Raw genomic sequence first — 25,933 nt, 5'->3', positions numbered from 1 at the left:
AAAGTGGTCTTTGGAAGAAAAAGGTGTAAAAGTGGTCGAGTATGCTTATGACGTGGTGATTGCGGTTAGGGGAAAGTTTCCCAGCACTCTTAAAGATATAATTCAGCATGCTCTACGTGTGACAGATAGGCGTAAATTCGTATAAGACAGAAGTAGTTTTTTCAGCAGGAGATACAAGTTCCCTACAGGGGCACCTGTTTCCTTGGGAGGAGAGAATGTTCCATTTACTGAAAACGCAAAATACCTGGCTGTTTTGCTGGACAGGAAATTGAAATTCGAATCCAACATTTTGGAAAGGGAAAGAAAGGCAACTCCTGCCCCATACATGCAAGAAAGCTATTGGAAAAAATTGGGGCTTAAACCGCGTGTCATGCATTGGGTATATACTGCAGTTGTCAGACCTATTATGCTATATGGTGTTGTGGTCTGGTGGGTAGCGTTTAAAAAGTGCACCTACTGTTCAATACTTAACGGGATCCAAAGGATGGCTTATTTGTGCATCACAGCCGCACTGAGGACGAAATCATCTGGTGCACTGAATTTAATGTTACATCTTATGCCTCTGGCCATCGTGACTAGACAAATTGCAACCACTGTTGTGATGCTAAAGGGGCTTTCCCTTTGGTCATGTGGCGCTTACGGACACTATTATCTTTGATACAATGACCGATATCCCAAGCAGTGTGGATTTCACATTTCCTGAGCCGCTTTTGGATAAAAAGTACTGTACCTCTATTCATGATAGAACCCATTGGAACTACAATATTGCTGGTAATAGAAGTAGTATAGACTTCTATCCGGATGTTTCCAAACTAGACGACCAGGTGGGTTTTGGGGTGTACTCAGAAGAACTAGTCACAACGAGAAGGTTACCCAACCACTGCAATGCGTGTCAAGCGGAGATCTTTGCAAACAAAGAAGTGGTGAATGGCTAAGATGAAATGTTACAATGACGATTGGCATAAATATCTTCTCAGACAGGCGTGCAGTTATTTAATCCTTGGGGAATGTATTTCTGAATTCAAAAACCGCACTCGACTGCAGCAGATCTCTCAATGAGATGGCTGTACAATTCAAAATTTACCTGTTTTGGGTGCCGGTCCACAGAGATATCCGAGGGAATTGAAGAGCAGACGAACTTGGGTCACTAGAATCTACATTACACATTCCAGGGGATCTGGAATCTGTGGGTATGCCTCTAGCGACATGTTAGCTAAGTTCTCACAATCAGGTCCGAAGGTCAACTGATGATAGATGGTTACAAAAGCGGGGTTGTGGGCATTCAAAAATGATGTGGCTTGGTCTAGACTTGAAGAGGTCTTCCGCTTTACTGTCACTGGCTAGAACGGACATCTAAGTCATTGTGATCATCATGACAGGTCTCTGTTTGATCGGAAAACATACTGTCAGACTGAAGGTTGCCAGTAACGACTTTTGCTGAAGCTGTGAGGACATCGAGGAAGAAGAGACTATAGAACATCAGCTGTGTGCGTCTCCCATACTGGCAGTCAGATGGAGTTGCACTTTAGGTTCTAATTTCTTTAAGAACTTGTCTGATTTAGCGGATGTGAACATTCGACGGTTTTTGGTCTTCTTAAAGCGATCTGGATGGTTCAACGATAAGTACTAGAAGGCATCTCCTGTTTCTGTCGTATCACAGAGGGCAAAACGTCTAAATGAGTCTGATGGCTGACCGCCACTTAAACCTAACCTAACTGCCGTGTAGAGCCGTTTCATAAGGGTTTAAGAAGAAGATCCGATTCGGTCAAAAAATTATGTAATCCTTTATAAACCGATTTTCGGTTTATGTAAAAAGCGAAATTCAGATCCGAGAATTTAAAAAAGAAATGTGCACTTCAATTATGTGTATATTATTACTCTTTTATATCTGCCTGCTAAAATGTCGATTCAACTCCTAAACTTCTTTATCCTTCTCCACATTGGAATGAGGTTTGTTACAAAGTGAAAACCCAATGATGGCAATAAACTTCTGATTGTAAATTTACCTGTGCTAAGTTATTTTTATTTTTAATTATAGCTCTGAATAAATACTGTTCCTTAAGACTATATTTCCATTTAAGTGGCCATTTTCATCGTCCTCGTAGTCGTCGTCTTCAACCAAAGGCCGTGTGATCTCATTCGAAAAGACAGATTTTTTGCGGGTTTTTGTTGGTTGGTTGGTTGGTTTATTCTTGTCTTTGGCACTTGATGAACGACTAAAACTAGTTGCAATGGATGACGTATCCTCGTCTCCGCCATTGTCTTTGCTAAAGTGGATCATATACCAGGCAACAGCTCGGTCGCCAAACCGCCGATATGCCACACCGATTAAAACTACAAATAGAATTATAATAAGGGTCCATATCAATAAGGCGGAGCCTCTATGGGCTGCTTCTGCTTTTGGATCGCTGTCAATAACGTAGGAAGATGTATTTGACCTCCTTAAAGTTGTTGAGTTTTGACCTGGAAGGGAGTGTACAAATGTAAGTTGCAGCAATAATAGCTCGTACTTGGACTTACCTTTAATTTTTCTGGGAATATCTATGAAAGGAGTACTGGGAATATCTGGTTTCGGTGTTGATGTGATTTTTGCTGATGTTGTAGTGGATTGTGTGGTCGTTGGTGTTGTTTTTATTGTGGTCCTTATCGGTACTATTGATTTTCTGGGCGTTGTTCTTGCTGTTGTGGTCGATGTGGTGGTTGGTGTTGTAGGCTTTGGTGTTTTTTTCGGTGTAGTTTTAATCGTTGTTGTAGGGGTTGCCTTTACTGTTGTTGTTGTTGTCGGCTTAGTTCTTGCCGTTGTTGTCGGTGTGGTTTTTACCGTTGTGGTAGTTGGCGTAGTTCTTACCGTTGTAGTCGGGATTGTTCTTATGGTTGTAGTTGGCGTTGTTCCCATTGTTTGTGTAGTAGACGTTGTCGTTGTACTACTGGTTCTAGTTGTAGTACTTCTGGTAGTCCTTGGTGTAGTAGATGTAGATTTTGTTGATGTACTTGGCGCTGTTGCTGTTGATATTATTTGGGTTGGTGTAGAAATGACGATCTTTTGGTCGGTATATGTCTCACTTCCAATAAAATTTGTTTGCTCACTGGTCGAATCAAATAATTCTGCAACAAAACAAAAATATTTATAGAAGTTAATGCAAAATTGTACGAAGCCGCTGATAATGCCCTACGGCGAACGGTGTAGCTATATAAAATCTTTTATATCATTCTCAAATATTTTAAGCAAACACTCTTGATACAAACTTTTAACTTTTGAAGGAGAAAATTTCAAAGTAAACTTTGAAACAATAACTATAGCATTTACTACATATTTCTACCACTATTCAATTTCCAATGAACATTCCACTAAAGAATAGGGAATACTTCTCTCATATCAATGACTGCAGTCCGATTAAAGTTTAAGCTTAATGATAAGGGACCTCGTTTCTTAAGCCGAGTCCGTTCGTCGTCCTAGGCGGACATGCTAACCGGTCGGTCTATATGACAGCTATATCCAAATCTGCACCGATCTGGGCCAAATTGAGGAAAAATGTCGAGTGGCCTAACACAACTCACTGTCCCAAATTTCAGCAAAATCGGATAACAAATGTGGCTTTTATGGGTCTAAGACCCTAAATCTGTGGATCGGTCAATATGGGTGCTATATCAAGATATAGTCCATCTTTGAACTTAACCTGTTTATGGTCAAAAAAGAATCTGTGCAAAGTTTCAGCTCAATGTCAACAGACAGACTGACGGACACGGTTACATCGTCTTAGATTTTTACGCTAAATAAAATTGAAAAGATGCATAAATTTTTTTTAATTTCTACTATATTCTGTAGACTTTTGAATATACTAAAACAAGTTAGGAAGGGCAAAAGTCGGGCGGTGCTGACTGTATAATACCCTACACCTACCCTATAAGTACAATGTGGGAGCTATATCCAATTCTGAACCACTTTCGATGGTCCTCGGCGAGCAAATATATGTTCAAACTTGGCCAAAATTGCAAAAATTCAAAGTTAAAAGTCAACAAAAATCACCGAAACCAGGAAAGATATAATAGAACTCAAGCGAACATTTTTGTAGAAATTTGTGAGCACAATCTTTGTTAATCGCTCGACAAATGAAACTTGGTAGTCCGAACAATATTTCGAAATGCCGAAGTGACCCTGTCAGGCCCTGTCAAGAGGCGCCCGGGTCACCTAGGGCCATGAAATTTTGCACATGATATCGATAACACTTCAGCTGCAACCAGTCAATTCAATTTCAAACTTTTTTGTGGTTGTGCAATATGAGGCTCAAATAAGAGGGTTTTTAGAGTAGAAGACGAATCCGCTATATATTCTCAAGGCCAACATTAGCAGCCAACTGTCTAGCGGACGTACCACCACCATAACAACCCCCAATTAGGAAGTATTTGCTCACCAAGACAATTTGGGTCCTAAAGAGAGTGGAACTAAATATTCATAGTTTTTAGGGCCCATACCCCAAACCGGACATATTTGCTGACTTTTGCAATGAGGAGTTTAAATGAGATTAGAAAACGAATGTGATATCCAATTTTGAGGCCAATGGCAACATGGAGTTCAAATAAATGATACATGGATATATGAGAATAGAGCACGTTGCTGATATAATTTCCAGGCTTAGTGTTTGGGTGATCACCCCAATCCCCAAAACACCCCTAAATCTGGCATATTTACCGACCATGTCAATGTGGAGCTTAAATGAAAGGTTTTGCGGGGTAGAGCAAGAATTGATACCCATTTTCGGGACCCTTTCCCAAAATACCTCACAAACAGCAATTTTTTACTGACCATCGCAATATGGGGCTCAAATAAAGGTATTTGGAAGTAGAATATGAATTTGATATCCAAATATAGGACCATGCATTTAGGGCATCATCCCTTCCAAAAACACCCCCAAAAGGGAAAAAATTTTCGACCATGCCAATATGTGGCTCAAATGAAAGGTATTTGAGATTAGAAAACGAATTTGATAACCTATTTTGGGGCCATGTGTTTGGGGGACGCCTCATCCTGTAAACTCCCCCAAAACCAATGGCAATATGGGGTTTATGTAAATGGTATATGAGAGAAGAGCACGATGCTGATATTTTTCAGGGCCAAGTATCTGGGGGATCACCTCTCCACCGAAAACACCACTAAATCAGATATCATGAGAATATCGAGCTGAAATGAAGTATTTTAAGAATGGAGTACACCTTACATCCAAACTTAAATTCGTAGACCAATAAATATCATATGGGATTCAGTTAAAGGCACTTATATCGTTAAACTGTTAATCGCGTTAGCATGGCATTTCACTAAAAGATCTTTAATTGTCGAAAATAAATATTCCAAGGAAACTTGTGTTCCATATAAAGAAAAAGAAGGCGCAGCGGGGCGGGCCCGGGTCAGCTAGTATAAACAAGAGGGAACTGTAGCTAATAGAACCAAAATTTTAAGGGGAAAACTAAAACAAGAGGGAACTGTAGCAAATAACGACTTTTCAAAAAAAAAAAAACGTTTTGTGTTTATGTTTTACTGATGATTACTATCGCTTGAGTAAATTCCGAACTTAGTATAGTCAGGATAAAGTCATCAAATTATTGTAGCGCGTGTTCCCTTATTCAAAACGTTACTTAAAGTTTTAAGGTGATGGGAGAATGGATAGAGGATAAGATCAGATCAGATTATACCATCGCGGTATAATCAAGGCGACGATAAGAATCGTTAGGATAGCTGAGACGACACTTGAGGTCGAGTGCGAGGCACTGTTGCTAGCGTCACTCAGGTATTGCTATCTGAAAGTTCATGCTACACAGATGGATCAAAGCCAGAGGACAGAGTAGATTTGGGGGTCGACATTGGGACTGAGATCTGTTTTAAACTGCCTGACAATAATACATTCCTGTAGGCGCAGATCCGACGTGTGGTGTTAACGAGAGGACATCGAGTATGAATATTTTTACAGACATTAAACTGACCATCAGGCAATAACTACCAGGATGGTAGGGTCTAGGATTTTTTAAACCCTATCGCTTTTTGAAGAAGGGAATTCCCGGGATAGATTTTGAATTTTCCCGAAAAAACGGGAGGGAATTATATGATCATTCTGGCAGATTTTAAATTTTATTTTATTAAATTAAAAGAATTTTCTCGTAAGAAATTTAAACAAGTAAAAAGGTAAAGTGAAAAAAGTAATCCAGTGAAAAATTTATAATTTATGCCCCCATAGCACCTATACCGAAAACTGGTATATAAAAAATATTGGTCTTTTTAGTAGCTATATCTAACAAGTAAAAGCGTGCTAAGTTCGGCAGGGCCGAATCTTATATACCCTCCACCATGGAGCGCATTTGTCAGTTCTTTTCCCGGCATCTCTTCTTAGGCAAAAAATGATATAAGAAAAGAATTGCTCTGCTATTAGAGCGATATCAAGATATGATCCGGTTTAGACCACAATTAAATTATATGTTGGGGCCTCAAAAAGTAAAATATATGGGAGCTGTATCGGGCTATAGACCGATTCTGACCCTAATAAACACGTATGTTGATGGTCATGAGAGGATCCGTCGTACAAAATTTCAGGCAAATCGGATAAGAATTGCGCTCTCTAGAGGCCCAAGAAGTCAAGACCCAAGATCGGTTTATATGGCAGCTACATCAGGTTATGGACCGATTTGAACCACACTTGGCACAAATGTTGGATATAATAACAAAACACGTCGTGCAAAATTTCATCCCAATCGGATAAGAATTGCGCACTCTAGAGGCTCAAGAAGTCAAGACCCAAGATCGGTTTATATGGCAGCTATATCAGGTTATAGACCGATGTGAACCATACTTGGCACAGTTATTGGATATCATAACAAAACATGTCGTGCAAAATTTCATTCCAATCGGATAAGAATTGCGCACTCTAGAGGCTCAAGAAGTCAAGACCCAAGATCAGTTTATATGGCAGCTATATCAAAACATGGACCGATATGGCCCATTTACAATACCAACCGACCTACACTAATAAGAAGTATTTGTGCAAAATTTCAAGCGGCTAGCTTTACTGCTTCGGAAGTTAGCGTGCTTTCGACAGACAGACGGACGGACGGACGGACGGACATGGCTAGATCGACATAAAATGTCGCGACGATCAAGAATATATATACTTTATGGGGTCTCAGACGAATATTTCGAGTAGTTACAAACAGAATGACGAAATTAGTATACCCCCCATCCTATGGTGGAGGGTATAAAAATAAACCGGTCTGAGCCATGTACGACATGGCTGTACATGCTTCAGAAAAGTCCAACATAAATCACTGTGTCAAATTTCAGTGAAATCGGACAATAAATGCGCCTTTTATGGGGCCAAGACTTTAAATCGAGAGATCGGTCTATATGGCAGCTATATCCAAATCTTGATCGATCTAGACCAAATTGAAGAAGGACGTCAAAAGGCCTAACAGAGATCACTGTCCCAAATTTCGGCGTCATCGGACAATAAATGCGACTTTTAATGGCCCAAAACCTTAAATCGAGAGATCGGCCTATATCGCAGCTATATCCAAATCTGGACCGTACTGTGCCATATTGCATAAGTTTATCGAGGGGATCAACTTAACTCATTGTCTCAATTTTTGGCAAAATCGGACAATAAATGCGCCTTTTATGGGCGCAAGACCATAAATCGAGAGATCGGTCTATATGGCAGCTATATCCAAATATGGTCCGATCTGAACCATATTGACGTGACCGAATACAAGTTACTGTTGCTCAAGACGGTTTATCAGGACTTTTATATGAGTCCGATATGACTATGAGTTTATACAGTCCGATGTAGCTTAAATATATTGGAATTCTCTACAACCATGCGAGTTATATTCTAGATAGGACAATATTTGGTTATAGCTGCTGTGTAAAGCGATCTGGCAAATAAACATCTTGGGTTCAATTTTGACGACTACTGGATTAGTTTTATATCCATGTGTTGAGTATCGAAAGTTCGGCCTGGACGAATCACATTCGTGATTACACATTTCATAAAAATTAACAGAGTTATTAAGAAAACACTTAAAATAAAGAAAAACGGTCTACAACAACGTAGTCGTAGATCTCTTTACGATCGACCCTATTGCAAAGAAATCGGGCTTTTAGTTAAAAAGTTATAGCCTTCAGAATTGTTAAAACTGAAAGGTGGTTAAATGTAACACCCCGTGATCACCCTGCGCTAGTGATACGAGCCATTTTCACACATTTGCAGGAAGCCTATGTACTCCCCTACAAATGTCTAAAATATTTTGTACCGCTCAGATAGGGAGAACAAAAGTTGTAGTATTATAACAACTGAGGACAATCGAAATGTTCGTGCATCGAAGGGTTAATGAGGGTTAACGAATGAAGTCAAACAAAATAGTGAATGTGTAGAGTAAACCACACTAAATAGGATAACGCTGACAAAATCTTTTAGGTTTAGCCAATGATTATATGTGTTAGGTTTTTAATTCGATCAATAGAAATATTTGGAACGGATATTTTTTTCTTTCGAAAGATGCGTCGCACAGTGGCACGGACAAAGGAAGCAGGTGGTAAAAATCAATATATTCATGTGCGCCTACGAAAGAACCTGTCTTATGTAAAACTTTCCAACGATTTCAAAAGTGGTACATATAGCTCCATTTTCTTAACTATTTGATGGAATATAAAAATAATATACCCTTTTATACCCTAACCATATTTTCGAAATACGCTCTTTGAATGTCCCTTAACATAATTCAAAAAAGTTTAGGTGCCCGTACTTGTCCCATTTTCGTTTAGAGGCAAAACAGAAGAGTTTGGAGGACATGTTCCACAGTCGAAAAATCTTTGAAATAATTCTATAACATTTGAACAGATAAAGATATCTACACGAAACATGACATAGTGAATGTGGAGATAGTTTCCAATAAGTATTAAAAAATTTGGACACTAGTAGGTGCAGGGTCTGACATAGTGCGTTCCAAATATTGAAGTGCCGCCAAATAAGCATTTATATAGTCATTTTCCTAGCAAATGATAGAGGTGGTGAAATCCTACAAAAAACATACTTATATGTCTGGAATATCTATTGTGGTTTATGAGATATTGAATTTACAACATTTTGTTTTTCCTTTTTGAACATTTCAGTCAAGTAATCGTCGGCATTTTTTGAATTGTGGGAATACTTCTTTACCAAGTTCCTATCACAATTACAATCAGGTTTCGAATTCTCCGTATAACAAAAAATGATAAAAATTGTTCTTTCCAACTAAACCAAATTTTTAAAATTTCCGAAAAACCCTATATTACGAATTATGAAATATTTACAGAAAATTTAAACAATTATTTGATTTTTTTTTTAAGCTTTGGTTGATAATTTTAAAATATTACAGTTTTAAAAGGAAGAAAAAAATCTAAAATTGGAAAACGTAAACAAGATTACTTTCATCTTCTATTCAGCTTTTATATTTATGGACATAAGCGAACAAAAATTTCCGGGAATCCGGGAAATGAAACAATTTTATTCTCATTTTTCCAGGATCGCAAAAAGCCGGTAAATGCAAAACCCATAAAACGTCACGGACAATATTTGAGTGTAAGAAGGATATTAACGCCTTTTCTGAGGTTAGCACGATCCGTATTGTTCGGGTGCCGGTCCATAGCGGAGTAGAGTGAATGAAAGAGCGGATGATTTGGCAGTGAAGGTCAGAGGACTAGCATCAATAAACATGGATAACCCGAAGCCTTTCGGGTTGACGCAGTCTGTGTTAAAGACGTAGGCGACGCACGTGAATGTAACATTGTGGAATATATAAACTGCCAGTAGGACGACGAAAATCATATGGAGAAATTCGGATCGTGAGAAGACGGGCTATTACTTAAAGAATGTAAGCAATAGGTCAGTATAGCTTTCGGTATCATAACGGGACACATTTGACTATGAACTCACTTATGCTGAATAGTTTGGGTGTGGCGAGTGATAGCATGTGTAAGAAGTGTGGGGAAAATGATGAGACATTGGACCATTACCTATGTCATTGCCCGGATTTCGCGGCTAACCGACATTGGTACTTAGGTGGTGACATAATACCAGATATGAACCAATTTAGGGAAATGGTATGGAACACAAGGATGAGTTTTGTAAGAAGCACGCAGATTCTGATTTAGATTAACAATGTCGAGGTTATTTTTAATATTTAGAGCGCACAACATGCCGATAACTGTATGTCTATAGTGGCATTGGACGGATTAATATCAGCACCCTATTTACAGTCTAGCCTTACCTAACTGAACTCTATATTGCCAAACACTACCAGCTGTTGACGGAAAAGAAATGCTAGGTTATTGGAAAAAATCAAGTTATGTTTCATTTCAGACCATAATTGAATTGAATATTGGAGACCATAGTAGAAGTCATTGTGTAAAAGTTCAGCCAAATCTAGTAAGAATTAGCACTTTAGGGGCTGAAGAAGTAAAATAGGGAGATCGGTTTATATAAGAGCTGTATTAGGTTATAAACCGATTCATATCCTATTCGACACGTATGTTAAAGGTCATGGGAGAAGCTGTTGTACAAAATTTTAGCCAAATCGGATAATACTTCCGCCCTTTAGAGGCTCTAGAAGCCAAGATCCTATATCAGTTTATATGGCAGCTTTATTAGGTTATAGATCGATTTGAACGTTTCTCAACACAGTTGTTGAAAGTCATAACAAAACACCTCATGCAAAATTTCAACTAAATCGGATAATTATTGCGCGCTCTAGTGGCTCAAGAAGTCAAGACCCCAGATCGGTTTATATGGCAGCTATATCTAAATATTGTTGTTGGAAGTCATAACAAAACACCTCATGCAAAATTTCAGCCAAATCGGATAAGAATTTTTCCCTGTAGAGGCTCAAGATGTCAAGACCCCAGATCGGTTTAAATGGCAGCTATACCAGGATATGAACCGATTCGAACCATACTTTGCACATCTATTGAAAAACATAACAAAACACCTCATGCCAAATTTCATCTAAATCGGATAATAACTGTGCCCTCTAGTGGCTCCAGAAGTCAAGGCCCCAGATCGGTTTATATGGCAGCTATATCAGGATATGGGCCGATTTGAACTATTCTTAGCGCAGTTGTTGGAAGTCATAATAAACCACGTCGTGCAAAATTTCAGCCAAATCGGATAGGAATTGCGCACTCTAGACGCTCAAGAAGTCAAGACACCAGATAGGTTGATATGACAGCTATATCAGGTTATAAACCGATTTCAACCATACTCAACACAGTTGGTGGAAGTCAAGAATTGTGCCCTCTAGCGGCTCAAGAAATCAAGATCCCAAATCGGTTTATATGGCAGCTATATCAAAACGTGGACCGATATAGCCCATTAACAATCCCAACCGACCTACACTAACAAAAAGTATTTGTGCAAAATTTCAAGCGGTTAGCTTTACTCCTTCGAAAGTTAGCGTGCTTTCGACAGACAGACGGACGGACGGACATTGCTAGATTGACTTAAACGTTATGGGGTCTTGACGAATATTTCGAGGATTTACAAACAGAATGACGTAATTATTATATCCCCATCCTATGGTGGAAGGTATAAAAATTTCGTAGTTTCATGCACAAATTCAGGTGTTCAACCGTGAAAGCTTTGGAGTGATCCAAAAGAACCAGAAAGCCAATTTTGTTCTCAGCAATGTCATTTCTGATCGATTCAGCCACTTCAAGCAATGCAGTAATGCAACTATGATCAGAACGGAAGCCGGACTGCCTTTCTGACAACAGGGATTCTTGGTGAAGATATACCGACATCTCTCCATGAAGGATTTTCTCGAGATAGCATAGAATTGATATCGGCCGATAATCAACGTTGGATTTGGGAATGGGGATAATCTTTGCATGCCAACAAATAATAGGATACACACTGGAGCTCAAAATTGTATTAAACAGGTACGTAAAGTACGGTTGGAGATACGGAAGTAACATTCGTACAAATCACGGATCAACTCCGTGCAAATTAATTGCATTTGACTTAACATGGTCAAAATTCTCATAAACTTCCTCATGACTAACACATCTAAACTTAAAAGGACTGCGGGCATCAAAAAAGAAAGCCGGCCCGTCATCATCAATATAACATTGCGTATCCGTTTGTACAATATATGGTATATGCTTTCGAAGATCCTGTTGAGTTCATCTAGATCCCCATGGTATCGAGTGTTTGACTTGGGTTTACCCATTCCGATGTCATGTATCACTTTCCACTTACTCTTCGAGCCCACTGCCCAAGCAAATCTTGAAGAATAATACTAGATTTTAGCCGCATTAATAAAACTATTAACTTTCCTCCTAGCTTCACGGAATTCTTTTTTCACCTCTAGAGATTTGAAACGCTTCCATCTACTGTAAGCCAAGTCCCTGTCCCCAATAAGCGCCTTGATTCTTGAATTGAACCATGGCTTTGTGATGGCCGAGGCCCTTTTAATCCTTATAGGAACTGTTGCATCACAGAGACGTAAAATGTTATGCGTCATGAAAGCCGTCTGCTGATCGACACATTAAAGTGTAAATATGCCATCCCAGTTCACCTGGTAGACCATACCAACTAAATGTTCATAATTCAAATTTCCGTAGATATATAACTATCTTGAAAAAATTATTATGTTTAGTACTCTATATAATTATATCTAGCACCAGATATAGTTAGATATTACAGATCCAATTGCATCTGCTACTAGATAGACTTAGATCTGACCATATCAACTTTGTTTACTCTGCACCATCCAAAACATATTCAATACCAAAGATCGAAGAAGTAATATAAATATGTCTATCATACATATATTTAGCTTTATTTAGACATATAAATATGTCTATCATACATATATTTAGCTTTATTTAGACATATAAATATGTCTATCATACATATATTTAGCTTTATTTAGCTTAAATATCATGAAAACCACCATAAAATGTTGCTAACCTTTCACCTTTGGTAGAAGTTATAAATTATTAAGGTTTTTTTTCTAGGATTTTGCTCAATTAAATGACCTATTAAATGCATCCGGAGAAAAGTGGAGACATGGTGTTGAGCCTCCAACAAATCCGTTGTCGACGTTGAAAAATAAATTCTAGGCTGATTTTTCATTTATTTTCGGTTAGTTGTAAGATCGTTTGACATTGGTGTAAGACTTAGTAATAGTACAACGGAAATTGCAATTGTTATACTGTGAGCGTTTACTATTGGGTTGCCTAAAAAGTAATTGCGGATTTTTTAAAAGAAAGTAAATGCATTTTTAATAAAACTTTTAATGAACTTTAATCAAATATATAATTGCCATTTTGTTCGATAACCTTTTGCCATCTTCCTGGCAAATTTAGTATTCCACGCTCATAGAACTTCTGGCCTTTATCTGCAAAAAACTGAACCAAGTGCGATTTTATAGCCTCATCATTGCCGAACGTTTTACCATTTAAGGAGTTCTACAAAGATCGAAATAAATGGTAGTCTGATGGTGCAAGGTCAGGGCTATATGGTGGATGCATCAAAAGTTCCCAGCCAAGCTCACTCAGTTTTTGGCGAGTGACCAAAGATGTGTGCGGTCTAGCGTTGTCCTGGTAGAATATGACACCTTTACGATTGACCAATTCTGGTCGCTTCTCCTTGATGGCTGTATTCAATTTGTCCAATTGTTGACAGTAAACATCCGAATTAATCGTTTGATTCCTTGGAAGCAGCTCAAAATATACATACCTCACCCTTCCAATCCCACCAAACAGACAGCATAACCTTCTTTTGGTGGATATCAGCCTTTGAAGTGGTTTGAGCTGGTTCACCATGCTTGGACCATGATCGTTTATGGTTCGTTTAAAAGTTATGATTCGTTTTAAAAACGGATAGAATTCATTGCGTTTAAGGTGCATATCACAAGCGTTGATTCGGTTTGTTAAATGAATTTCTTTCAATACATGTGGTACCCATATTAAAATTGACGCCAAACAAACAAATACAAACACTTTTTTTCTAAAGCAAGCTAAAAGTAACAGCTGATAACTGACAGAAGAAAGAATGCAATTACAGAGTCACAAGCCGTTTAAAAATTTGTCAACGCCGACTATATTACCGACAATTACTTTTTGGGCAACCCAATACATACCTGTGAGGCAAATAGCTTTAAAATCGGGACAACACGTATCGGCATCTTCACAGTCGGCAGAGCAACTACATAGGCCTGACAAATGATCTGATTCACGTATTATGCCAATACCACCTGCATTAAAACAGCGACCGGCGCAGGACTGCATTTCGAAGAGGGATTGATCTAAAAGTAAAATTATAAGGATATATTTCTATTTAATTTTATAGATTCGATGATGCAAAGACTTACAAGTGGTCATTTCAAACTCCTCATTCGATATGGTATCGTCGAAGCCTTTGTCTAAATTTCTACAATCTTCACCAGTCATTAAGCGCACATCATCCACAGCTATATCAGAAAGATGATTGCGTCCTGATTTTGCCACAAATACTATTTGGAAGTCTTCTTCCATCTCATCAATTGTAAAGTGAGCTTCGTTCCACGCATTGTTCTGGTTGCCATTTCGTTCGAATTTTATCAAGTTGGAATCACTGAAAATATATCTCTTAAGTTTGACCGCAAAACCAAGGCGGAGTGTTCAACTAAAAGTTTAACTCACTAGTCATCATTAAGTATATCATCTACACTACTGGATAAAGGTTTAACCACAACCAGTAGGTCTCCTACCCCTGCACCATACATAAAATAGTGGAATTGGAAGCAACATGCTGTTTTCAGCGACAACTCTCGATCGTATATAGGAGAGGTTAAGGTTACAGGCATATCTTGGCGGATCAAGCTCTCCATAAGCATGTAATGACCCCCATTATGTGTCCTTGTAGTGTGATCATGTCGTGGTCCCGTCTTGAACGAGGAGAACACGTTGGCGGCCATAACTCGCTTCCACTCGAGGTTTGCCATTGGCTCATATGACCAACCACATACATCCTCCGTTTCGAAGTCACATTCGTGCGACGCTTTGGCTTTTCGTTCTGTTAATGATCAAATTTTAAACGAGAAGAGCTTAAATAATTTTTGTTTCTTTTTTCATACCTCTGCATGAGCCGAGGGGTCGATCCCAGTGCGTTCCATTACAATAGGCGTTGCGATTTCCCGCCAGAATGTAATTATCCGTACAGTAAAGAATTGCCTTCAGCTCCGATTCGATTTGTATTCGTCCATTTTCGGGACTATTAAGATTTTTTGGGCATCCTTTTTCTATGAAAGAAAGAAACAAATCATTTAAATTTGGATTATAGTGGTGATTCAAAAAATCGAATAGAGCATCAAAATATTCCATTTATATTCTCCAACCTCATGGAACCAACTCAACATAAAAAGTATACGCTCAGGGAAAAAGTTTGCTGACTTTTCGTACTTAATTGTTTTGTTATAAAAGTAGTAATCCTTTTGCTATTGCAAATTTTTTTCATTTTCAGAATAACAGGCTAAAGCTGAGAATATCTTTGTTTGTTGAAAATGTCTGCTGAGTACATACAAGTCGCGATATTTCTTGCCAATCACATGACAATGTTTATTGTAAATGAAACAAAATCCTCCATATATTTCTTTTTTGGCAAAATGAGACAAATCTGTTTTTTTGAGGAAGTACTAATTTAATAGTATGTTGGGTTAGGTTAGGTTGCAAAGAGAGTGCAGATATTAATCCGCCCCATGCCACTATGGACATACACCTAAGCCAGAAATCGGCGTGTTGTGCGCTCTAAAAACTATAAAGTAACCTCTAAAAAGAAAATTCCTAGGAATTCCGGGCTACTTACAAAGTCCTTAATTGTTTTCGATACCACTCCCCTAAGTTAGTTCATGTCTGATATTGTGTCTCCACCTAAGTACCGCTCTCTGTTGGACGCGAAAGCCGGGCAATGACAAAGGAAATGCTGCAACGTCTCATCATCTTCCCCGCATGGCCTACACATGCTATCACTTGTCGCACCGATTTTATATAAGTGAGCTCGTAGTCCTATGTGTCCCGCTATGATACCAATAGCTATACTGACCTCTTTCTTGCTTCCTTTGAGTAATAGCCTCGTCTTCTCACGATCTGGATCCCTCCATAGATTTTCGCCGTCCTACCGACCGTTTCGCTGTTCCACAACGTTGCATGCGCATTCGTCGCCCACTCCCTTAACTCGGACTGCGTCGACCCGAAAAGCTTCGGGATAGCCAAGTTTATTGACGGCAATCCTTTGGCCATCACCACCAAATCGTCTGCCCTTTCATTCAATTTAATAGTAACTATGTAACATTTTCCTTGATTGTTGAACGCTATTCGATAATTTGCGAGTTTTTGATGTAAAAGTAAAACCTTTAGAAACTTTGTCTGTGATAAAGGATGACTCTATTATGCGAAAATAGAAAATGTTTTAATCAGTTAATTTTTTTGGATTTGTTAATTTTTAACACAATTCGTTAGGAAGCATTTCGGCGAGCAAAAGTATGAAATTATGTGCCGCTTTATGAAGTAGCTTTAAACGTACGGTGTTTAATTTCAGAATATATGTTAAATACCCCTCACCATAGGATGGATGTATACTAATTTCTTCATTTCCTTTGTGAATCATCGATGTATTATTCTGGTTCTCTTTTTGCATTTCCTTTGAATAAAAACAAGTAAAAGCGTGCTAAGTTCGGCCGGGCCGAATCCTATATACCCTCCACCATGGATCGCATTTGTCTATTTATTTTCCAAACATATGACAAAAGAAAAAAATTCCTATAATATTGGAGCTATATCAACTTATGGTCCGATGGTTCGCACCATAATTGAACTGAATGTTGAAGACCATAGCAGAAGTCGTTGTGTAAAATTTCAGCCAATTCGAATTAAAATTGCGCCCTTTAGAGGCTCAAGAAGTAAAAAAGGGAGATCGGTTTATATGGAAGCTGTATCAGGCTATAGACCGATTCAGACCATAATTGACACGTATGCTGAAGGTCACGAGAGAAGTCAAAATTTCAGCCCAATGGGATAGCAGTTGCGTCCTCTAGAGACTCAAGAAGTCAAGATGCCAGGTCGGTTTATATGGCAGCTATATCAGGTTATGAACCAATTAAAACCATAATTATCACAACTGTTGGAAGTCAGAATAAAGCACTTCTTGCAAAATTCCAGCCAAATCGGATAAAAAATGCGCTGTCTAGTGGCCAAAAGTCAAGATTCAAGATCGATTAATATGGCAGCTATATCAGGTTGAAGACCAATTTGAACCATACTAAGCACAGTTATTATTGGAAGTTATGCAAATCGGGTGAGAATTTCGCCCTCTAATGACTCAAGAAGTAAAGATCCAAGATCGGTTTATATGGCAGCTATATCAAAAAATGGACCGATATGGCCCATTTACAATCCCAACCGATTTGCACTAATAAGGAATATTTGTGCAAAATTTCAAGCGGCTAGCTTTACTCCTTCGAAAGTTAGCGTGCTTTCGACAGACAGACGGACTGATATGGCTAGATCGACTTAGAATGTCATGACGATCAAGAATATTTATAATTCATGGGGTCTCAGAGGAATATTTCGAATAGTTACAAACAGAATGACGAAATAAGTATACCCCCATCCTATGGTGGAGGGTATACAAATCAAAAATAGAACGAAATCAGTTACTTTATTTTATTCGAATATCGCTTACATCAAAATTGCACATTAATATAATATGAAATAATTTGATCTTTTTTTAACAAGAATTTGGTTTTTATCGAAGAATTTTGTAACAAATCATTATTCAATTTTTTTTTGCCTGTTAGGGCGAAGATCATTAAATTTTATAATCTTTGTTTGCTTCTCTTTCGAGGCGAGTTCAATGATTGGAGATGCAAATGGAAAAGGAAAGCCAAAGATAGCAACACACACCAATCACTATGGGACGTGTTTCGTCTTTGGTTAGAATACTTTTCAACCATATTAGGTGTGATGGCTTCAAGGGCCGTGCGTTGGTATATTGTATTTGAATCGTATTAATAGCGACAACGCATCTATGATACAATTACCACATTAACCAAGCTCCACAACGCTGAAATCAATACAACATCGAAGAGATGCACAAAATCATGTGTAGTACGGAAGAAGTGTGATTTGCCACAGACAGAATGTCTGTCATTACACAAAAATACATGCATTGGGAAAAGTACAGCTAATAAGCAGGGTTGTCGAGCTTGGTTAATGTGGTAATTGTATTATAGATGGGTTTTCGCTATTAATACGATTCAAATACAACATACCAACGCACGGCCCTTGAAGCCATCACACCTAATATGGTTGAAAAGTCTTCTAACCAAAGACGAAACGCATCCCTTTCCTTTTTCATTTGCATCTCCGATCATTGAGCTAGTCTCGAAAGAGAAACAAACAAAGATTGTTTGTAACAAATTATTATTTATAGCGTAAGTCATACCTTCACTGCTTAAATTTGTAAATGTAAAACATGGTAACCATGGCGAGACAATCAAAATTTTTTTTCTGCGTTGGTTTTTTTCTCCTAATGCTGGCCACATTTGTGACGTGCTATGCCATATAAAAACTTCTCTCCAAAGAGGTGTCATACTGCAGCACGCCTCACGGACTCGGCTATACAAAGGAGGTCCCTTATCAATGAGCTTAAACTTGAATCGGACAGAACTCATTGATACTTGAGAAGTTTGCCCCTGTTCCATAGTGGAATATTTATGGACAAAATTTGCAAAACATGGGAACGCATGGAATAGTAAGGGAAAATTACCTTACACCGACACTATAAGTTTCAATTAGGCCATATCATTATATGATGGCTGCATCTAAATATACACCAATTTGGATAGACTTTGGAGGCGGTGTTCAGAAGGGTGCATATATAATGATAACAATATATAAATCTGAAGCGATTTAGATTCCACCCCGGTAGACGAGTAAGAGCGTGCTAAGTTCGGCCGGGCCGAATCTTATATACCCTCCACCATGCATCCCATTTGTCGAGTTCTATGCGCGGTATCTCTTTATAGGCAAACAAAGAATATTGAATAAGAACTGTTATGCTATTGGAGCTATATAAAGTTGCAGTCCGCTTCGGACCATAAATGAATGCTGAATGCATTGTAGATGTCATTGTGTAATATTTGAGTTCATTCGTATAAGAATTGCGCCTTGTAGGAACTCAAGAAGCAAAATCGGGAGATAGGTTTATATGGGAACTGTATCAAGCTATAGATCGATTCAGACCATATTAGACACGTATATGTTGAAGGTCATAAGAGAAGCCGTTGTACAAAAGTTCAGCCAAATCGGATGAGAATTACGCCCTGTAGAGGCATAAGAAGTTAAGATCAAACCAGGTTATGAAGCGATTCGTTTCATACTTAGCACAGTGAAACCAGTGAAAGTGATACCAAAACACCACATGCAAAATTACAGCCAAATCGGATGAGTAATGCGCCCTCCAGCGGCTCAAGAAGTGAAAATCCAAGATCGGTTTATATGGCAGCTATACCAGGTTTTGAACCGATTTAAACCATTCTTAGCACAGTTATTCGAAGTGATACCAGAAAACCACTTTATCAAAACATGGACCGATTTGGTCGATTTACATTTCCAACCGACCTACACTAATAAAAACTAGTTATGTAAAACTTCAAGCGCCTAGCTTTACTCGCTCGAAAGTTAGCGCGCTTTCGACAGACAGACGGAAGGACGGCCAGACGGACGGACATGGCTAGATCAACTTAAAATGACATGACGCTCAAGAACATATATATTTTATGGGGCCTTAGACGCATATTTCGAGGTGTTACAAACAGAATGACGAAATAAGTATACCCCCATCCTATGGTGGAGGGTATAAAAATGTTGATTTTTTAACTTTTATCTTTTTGTCAAAACTGGCTTATACAGCTTTCGCATGTTTCGTGTTTTGTTTCACTGCCAAACATTTTCAGTTTGGTCTGTAACGTGTAACGTCTTACAAACTAACAACGCTCGCAAATTATTGAAATTGAGTATTAAAATGCATGCTCTTTTAAGAAAGTTCATCGGTGAGCGCTATCGTGAGATGATATCGAACTTTTTTGTCCAAAGTACAAGAGCTTGACTTGCATGACATGTGGTCTCAACAAGACGGTGCCACATGCCACAAAGCACGCGTAACGCGCGATTTTACGCCTTTAGACTATTTTTATGTAGGGCTACGTTAAAGCTCATGTCGATACAGACAAGCCCACTTCAATTGACACATCGGAACATAACATTGAAGCATTTATTCGTGAGATACCGGCCGAGTTGTTGAAAAGAGTATGTTAAAATTGAACTAAGCCATTTGAGGAGATGTCGCGGTCAACATTTGCCTGAAATAATCTTCAAACATTAAATTATATGGACCGTACTATCGATTCAAATAAAGATTACATGAATTTTTCTGAATTTTATGTGTTTTTTTTTTTACTTTCCTATAGCTCCTCAAAAATCACCCTTTACCTATCCCAGAGAAAGTCGACGACTACCCCAATTGCCTCGATCGTTTTGCCCACTATACACTTTTGGGAAGCATCAAAAGCACGAGTATCATAAAATATAACTTATAAAACTTCTACTAGTCGATCGACATACAGTTCAATGGGCCTACCTCTTCAGCTTGTACGACCGCTAAGATATAATTCGCTAATTTCACTTGTTGTTTATTCAAAGGTTTAACGGAAAAGTTGAACATTGTCACGCCCTTTTTTCTATATTCTGATTTGCACAATTTCATAAAACAGCAACATTAACATTGCTTATCGCCAAACAATATTTTTGTATAATGTTCACTATAATGTCCGTCATATCGGGAGTCGATTAAAAGAGCCGCAACAATTGGAAGGAAAAAACACTGCGGAAACAGTGGCGACTTCCGCTAGTATTCGACATTTTCAATAATGTCTTAAATAGCGAACTGGCATCACTTCTTCGCCGAAGAGTTATGTCATTCTTTAACATTTAGGCTACAGTTGCATACGAATACTTCGTTAGGGGTTTTGCATGTTTTAATTCAACGCAATACTATATTTTGTAGTGCTATTCTTTACCTAGAACTGAAAATATCATAGATATACGAAACATACTTGCGCACACCGGTTTTTCGCCATCCCATTTTCCGTGAACACAACCGATAGTTTTGAGTCCTTGCAGCAGATAGCCGGCGTCACAGAATACTCTCATGAAATTTCGTTTTAAACGGATGCTTCCGTTTGCGATCGAATTGGGCCTATCACAACGCAATCGATTATTTGCAGCAGCTTCGCATCCTTTCAAACACAAGCAACCGATTGCAAGGAGCACGAAAATTTTACGGCATATTTGGAGGACTGACAAAGGGTTCAACATTGCCTCTGAATTCCTTGAACTTGCGATAACAATCCGAATAACAAATTATTACGAGCTGGTTGTTGACGCGTCCGTTACTTATCACTAACTGCTGGTCACTCAGTTACTAGCCCTCTCTTCTGGTTCGAATTAAATTGAGATTTGATGCCTCATCTGTGGTAGACTCTTATCAGCCACTCATGTATTCCTTCACTATCCCGCATGTGTATGTGACTATGTATATTAGACTGTCCCTTGCTATAAAGAAGATTGCATTTTATATAGAGAAAAACCCTCCATTTGTTTCCTTTTGGTCCCAATAAGCAAAATGGGATATATAACGGCGAAGGGTTAACAATAACCCATGCCGACACGACACACACTGGGAAAAAATCGAAAAAAAATCTAATCAGAAGACGAGGCTAACACAACGGTGCTGGAAGATTTGAATACTGACTATGGTCCGGTTTCAACCGATAAATCTCCACAATTGTAAGGGGATTTGACGAGGATCTTATTCTGGAACCATGGTATTGTGGAGGAATAATTCGTAGACTAAGAATTCCCGGATTTAAACTAGTTAAACGTACGGGCAATTGGAGACACAGTGCCTGTATTCTTTCAAAAAGAAGTGTAAACGTTTTTCATCTTCCATCGCTAAGCACTGAAGATTTAGTAGTAGCCAGCCTTGAAATAAACAAGAGAAGTCTAAACGTTTTTCTTCTTCCCTCGCTAAGCACTGAAGATTTAGTAGTGGCCAGCCTTGAAATAAACAAGTGTCATTATTGGCTGGCTTCCCTGTATATGGCACACGATTTAGTCATGCCGCCTTCAAACCTTAAGTCGCTGGTTGATGTCCCTTCTGTGGGGAAGAATGGCCTCATTATAGGAAGTGATGCTAATGCACATCACCAGATATGGGGAAGTTTGGATATCAACGAAATGAGTGAGCTGCTTATCGAAAAATTATAAGTTGCAATCTGGCGATTTGTAATAAATGGGATAAATCGACCTTTATTACCAAGAACAGGCAGGAGGTACTAGATATTACCTTTGTATTGGAATATATAAGTGGAAGAATATGCGACTGGGGTGTGTTGGATGACCACAGCTTCTCTGGTCATCGTTATATTAGTCTCAGCCTTGGAGAAAATACTGCAGAAGAGGTCCCTCGGCTAAACAGAAGAAATGCGGATTGGGAAAAATTTCGGCACAAAATTCTGTACGTCTATCCTTCCTAGACCAGAAAATGAAGTGGAAACTGCGGATGATATAGAAATAGTGGACAAGCGGATCACGAAGGCTCTCAATGACACGCTTTTGTCGGCATGTCCTAGTGCCAAGCCAAGGGGCAAACAGCGATTGCCATGGTGCACCCCAGGGTATACTCCCATCCTATGACGGAGGGTATAAAAATAAAAATCGAACAACAAACGCCTTCCCAAATTGCAAAATACGAAGTCAATCCCGGCTAAAATTTCAACAAATAACAATTAAAAGCGTGCTAAGTTCGTCCGGGCCGAATCTTATATACCCTCCACCATGGATCGCATTTGTCGAGCGGTATCTCGTTTTAAGCAAACAAAGGATATTGAATAAGAACAGTTATGCTATTGGAGCTATATCAAGTTATTAATAATATGTATGTAATATTTCAGTCCATTCGCATAAGAATTGCGCCTTGTAGGGGCTCAAGAAGCAAAATCGAAATATATGTTTATATGGGAGCTGTATCAAACTATTGATTGATTCAGACCATATTGGACACGCATGTTGAAGGTCATGAGAGAAGCCGTTGTACAAAATTTCGGATGAGAATTGCGCCCTCTAGAGGCCCAAGAAGTCAAGATCCCAGATCGGTTAATATGGCAGCTATATCAGGTTTTGTATCGATTTGCGCCAAACTTAGCACAATTATTAGAAATCACAACAAAACACCTCGTGAAAATTTTCAGCCAAATCTATTTCAAATAGATATCTGGAACCGTTGAGTGGACAAACGTTTTGTTATTTCGCTCCGCAATAATTTTTCTGTAACTCGTAATAGGTCATTATATTTGGTAGAAAATTTTATGTTAGTCAAGGATATCTACGTATCCATTAGGCGGTTGAAGATCGGCGTCTGTTTTCGGTGGAGCGGCTGATCCAGGGCCCGGGAGTAGGCTTAGAATGGACTCCAAGGACCCAACAGCTACGGTGGTGATATCAGGCCGTAGCATATTGTCTGCTACTGAAACCTCGACTTGTGGAGCGGCTGCTCCAGATTCCTCTAGCCGACAGACAGCAGGGGCTTTTGACGAAGAGAAATGGTGAGAATCATAAGGACAAGACCGAACCTTAAGGATAAGACCGAACCTACCTATCTTCGCATGCCTATAATTTGGCTGGCCCTCGGCCTTCCCCGGCAAACCAATACGGTCTTTTAGAGGTTGGAATAATAGAAGAAGCATCGTTCTAAGGTTTAATGAGGAATTTGGTGCGAATGATCCTAGGACTCTCACTTATAGGGAGAAAGACTCCCAAAATTGGGCTCGGGAACTCGCTGTACAGGCTTGGAAGACTAAGAGAATATAATCCCAATCTTTCAACCACCGACTGGAAGATTGGATGAGGCTGATGGTGACCGGATACAAGCAGTATTAGTACTAAACTACAGCCGGAGACAGCTGCAGACCTTAACAAGTCTGAAGGAGTTGTATCTTACGGATTCAATAATTTGAAACTGAAGGTCGACTCAGCAACTGTTGCTGAACACTTGCCTGAGGAACTATCGAACACATCGTAAAAGTCTGGCGGACTGCAGGAAACTGAAAATACCCCTGTCACAATGAAGACAGTAGGGGATGGCATCGAAACGGAACCCGACAAGCCTTATGTGAGTGATTCACAAAGTTAGACTTGGCTCATGGTGGACGCCTGCGGGGAACCACGGAACTCAAAAAGTATTTTGACAGCAGTAGTTAGTGAAGCATCTAAGGAGAAATCGTCCACACCGCAAGTGTCTAGTGTCTTGAGGAAGAATGGTTCAACAGCTTTCTCACCTACTTCTGGATGCGTGCGGAATCTCATCATAACAAGATCTAACGAATCTTGTGAGGATGATCTCCTGGCAGAATCAGAAAACGAGGCTGATGCAACAGTGTAGGAAGATCTGAATCCTGACTATGGTCCGATTTCTGCAGATAAATCTCCACCACTCTAAGGCTGCTTCGGCGGCGCTAAAGGTCCTCCTGAAGGCAGGCGGGTTTGGCGTGGTTTTTATCCAGAAACCATAGGTGTGTGGAGGAATCGTTCGTGGACCGGCGGCGCTAAAGGTCCTCCTGAAGGCAGGGGGATTTGGCGTGGTTTTTATCCAGGAACCATAGTTTCCGGAATTTAAACTACTCAAGGATACGGGGAATGGAAGACACAGAGCCTGTGTTCCTGCAAAGAGTAGTCTTAATGTGTTTCTTCTTCCGTCGCTAATCACTGAAGATACAGCAGTAGACAGCCTTGAAATAAATAAGTCTCATTACTGGCTGGCTTCCCTATAAGTTCGGATATCAACAAAAGGGGTGAGCTGCTCATAGAATTTTTATACCCTCCACCATAAGATGGGGGGTATACTAATTTCGTCATTCTGTTTGTAACTACTCGAAATATTCGTCTGAGACCCCATAAAGTATATATATTCTTGATCGTCGCGACATTTTATGTCGATCTAGCCATGTCCGTCCGTCTGTCCGTCCGTCCGTCCGTCCGTCCGTCCGTCCGTCTGTCTGTCGAAAGCACGCTAACTTCCGAAGGAGTAAAGCTAGCCGCTTGAAATTTTGCACAAATACTTCTTATTAGTGTAGGTCGGTTGGTATTGTAAATGGGCCATATCGGTCCATGTTTTGATATAGCTGCCATATAAACCGATCTTGGGTCTTGACTTCTTGAGCCTCTAGAGTTCGCAATTCTTATCCGATTGAAATGAAATTTTGCACGACGTGTTTCGTTATGATATCCAACAGCTGTGCCAAGTATGGTTCAAATCGGTCCATAACCTGACATAGCTGCCATATAAACCGATCTTGGGTCTTGACTTCTTGAGACTCTAGCGTGCGCAATTCTTATCCGATCAGAATGAAATTTTGCACGACGTGTTTTGTTATGATATCCAACAACTGTGCCAAGTATGGTTCAAATCGGTCCATAACCTGATATAGCTGCCATATAAACCGATCTTGGGTCTTGACTTCTTGAGCCTCTAGAGGGCGCAATTCTTATCCGAATGGAATGAAATTTTGCACGACGTGTTTTGTTATGATATCCAACAACTGTGCCAAGTATGGTTCAAATTGGTCCATAACCTGACATAGCTGCCATCTAAACCGATCTTGGGTCTTGACTTCTTGAGCCTCTAGCGTGCGCAATTCTTATCCGATCAGAATGAAATTTTGCACGACGTGTTTTGTTATGATATCCAACAACTGTGCCAAGTATGGTTCAAATCGGTCCATAACCTGATATAGCTACCATATAAACCGAACTTGGGTT

General features: G+C 39.3%; 1 protein-coding gene across 1 annotated transcript; it reads right to left on the bottom strand.

Moving 5' to 3' along the window:
• Positions 1-2,001: 2,001 nt before the first annotated feature.
• LOC106094578 (uncharacterized) lies at positions 2,002-21,523 on the bottom strand. Its single transcript, XM_013261801.2, has 7 exons — positions 21,172-21,523; positions 15,136-15,300; positions 14,702-15,074; positions 14,392-14,633; positions 14,161-14,325; positions 2,521-3,105; positions 2,002-2,463 (listed from the first exon to the last, which is right to left on the bottom strand). The coding sequence occupies exons 1-7, from the start codon at positions 21,431-21,433 to the stop codon at positions 2,033-2,035; spliced, it is 2,223 nt and encodes a 740-aa protein (XP_013117255.1). The 5' UTR covers positions 21,434-21,523; the 3' UTR covers positions 2,002-2,032.
• Between the last annotated feature and the right edge of the window lie 4,410 nt (positions 21,524-25,933).

Source organism: Stomoxys calcitrans, chromosome 3 (genome assembly GCF_963082655.1).
Source record: "Stomoxys calcitrans chromosome 3, idStoCalc2.1, whole genome shotgun sequence".
Lineage (NCBI taxonomy): Eukaryota > Metazoa > Arthropoda > Insecta > Diptera > Muscidae > Stomoxys > Stomoxys calcitrans.
This window is presented reverse-complemented; position numbering and strand designations above follow the sequence as displayed.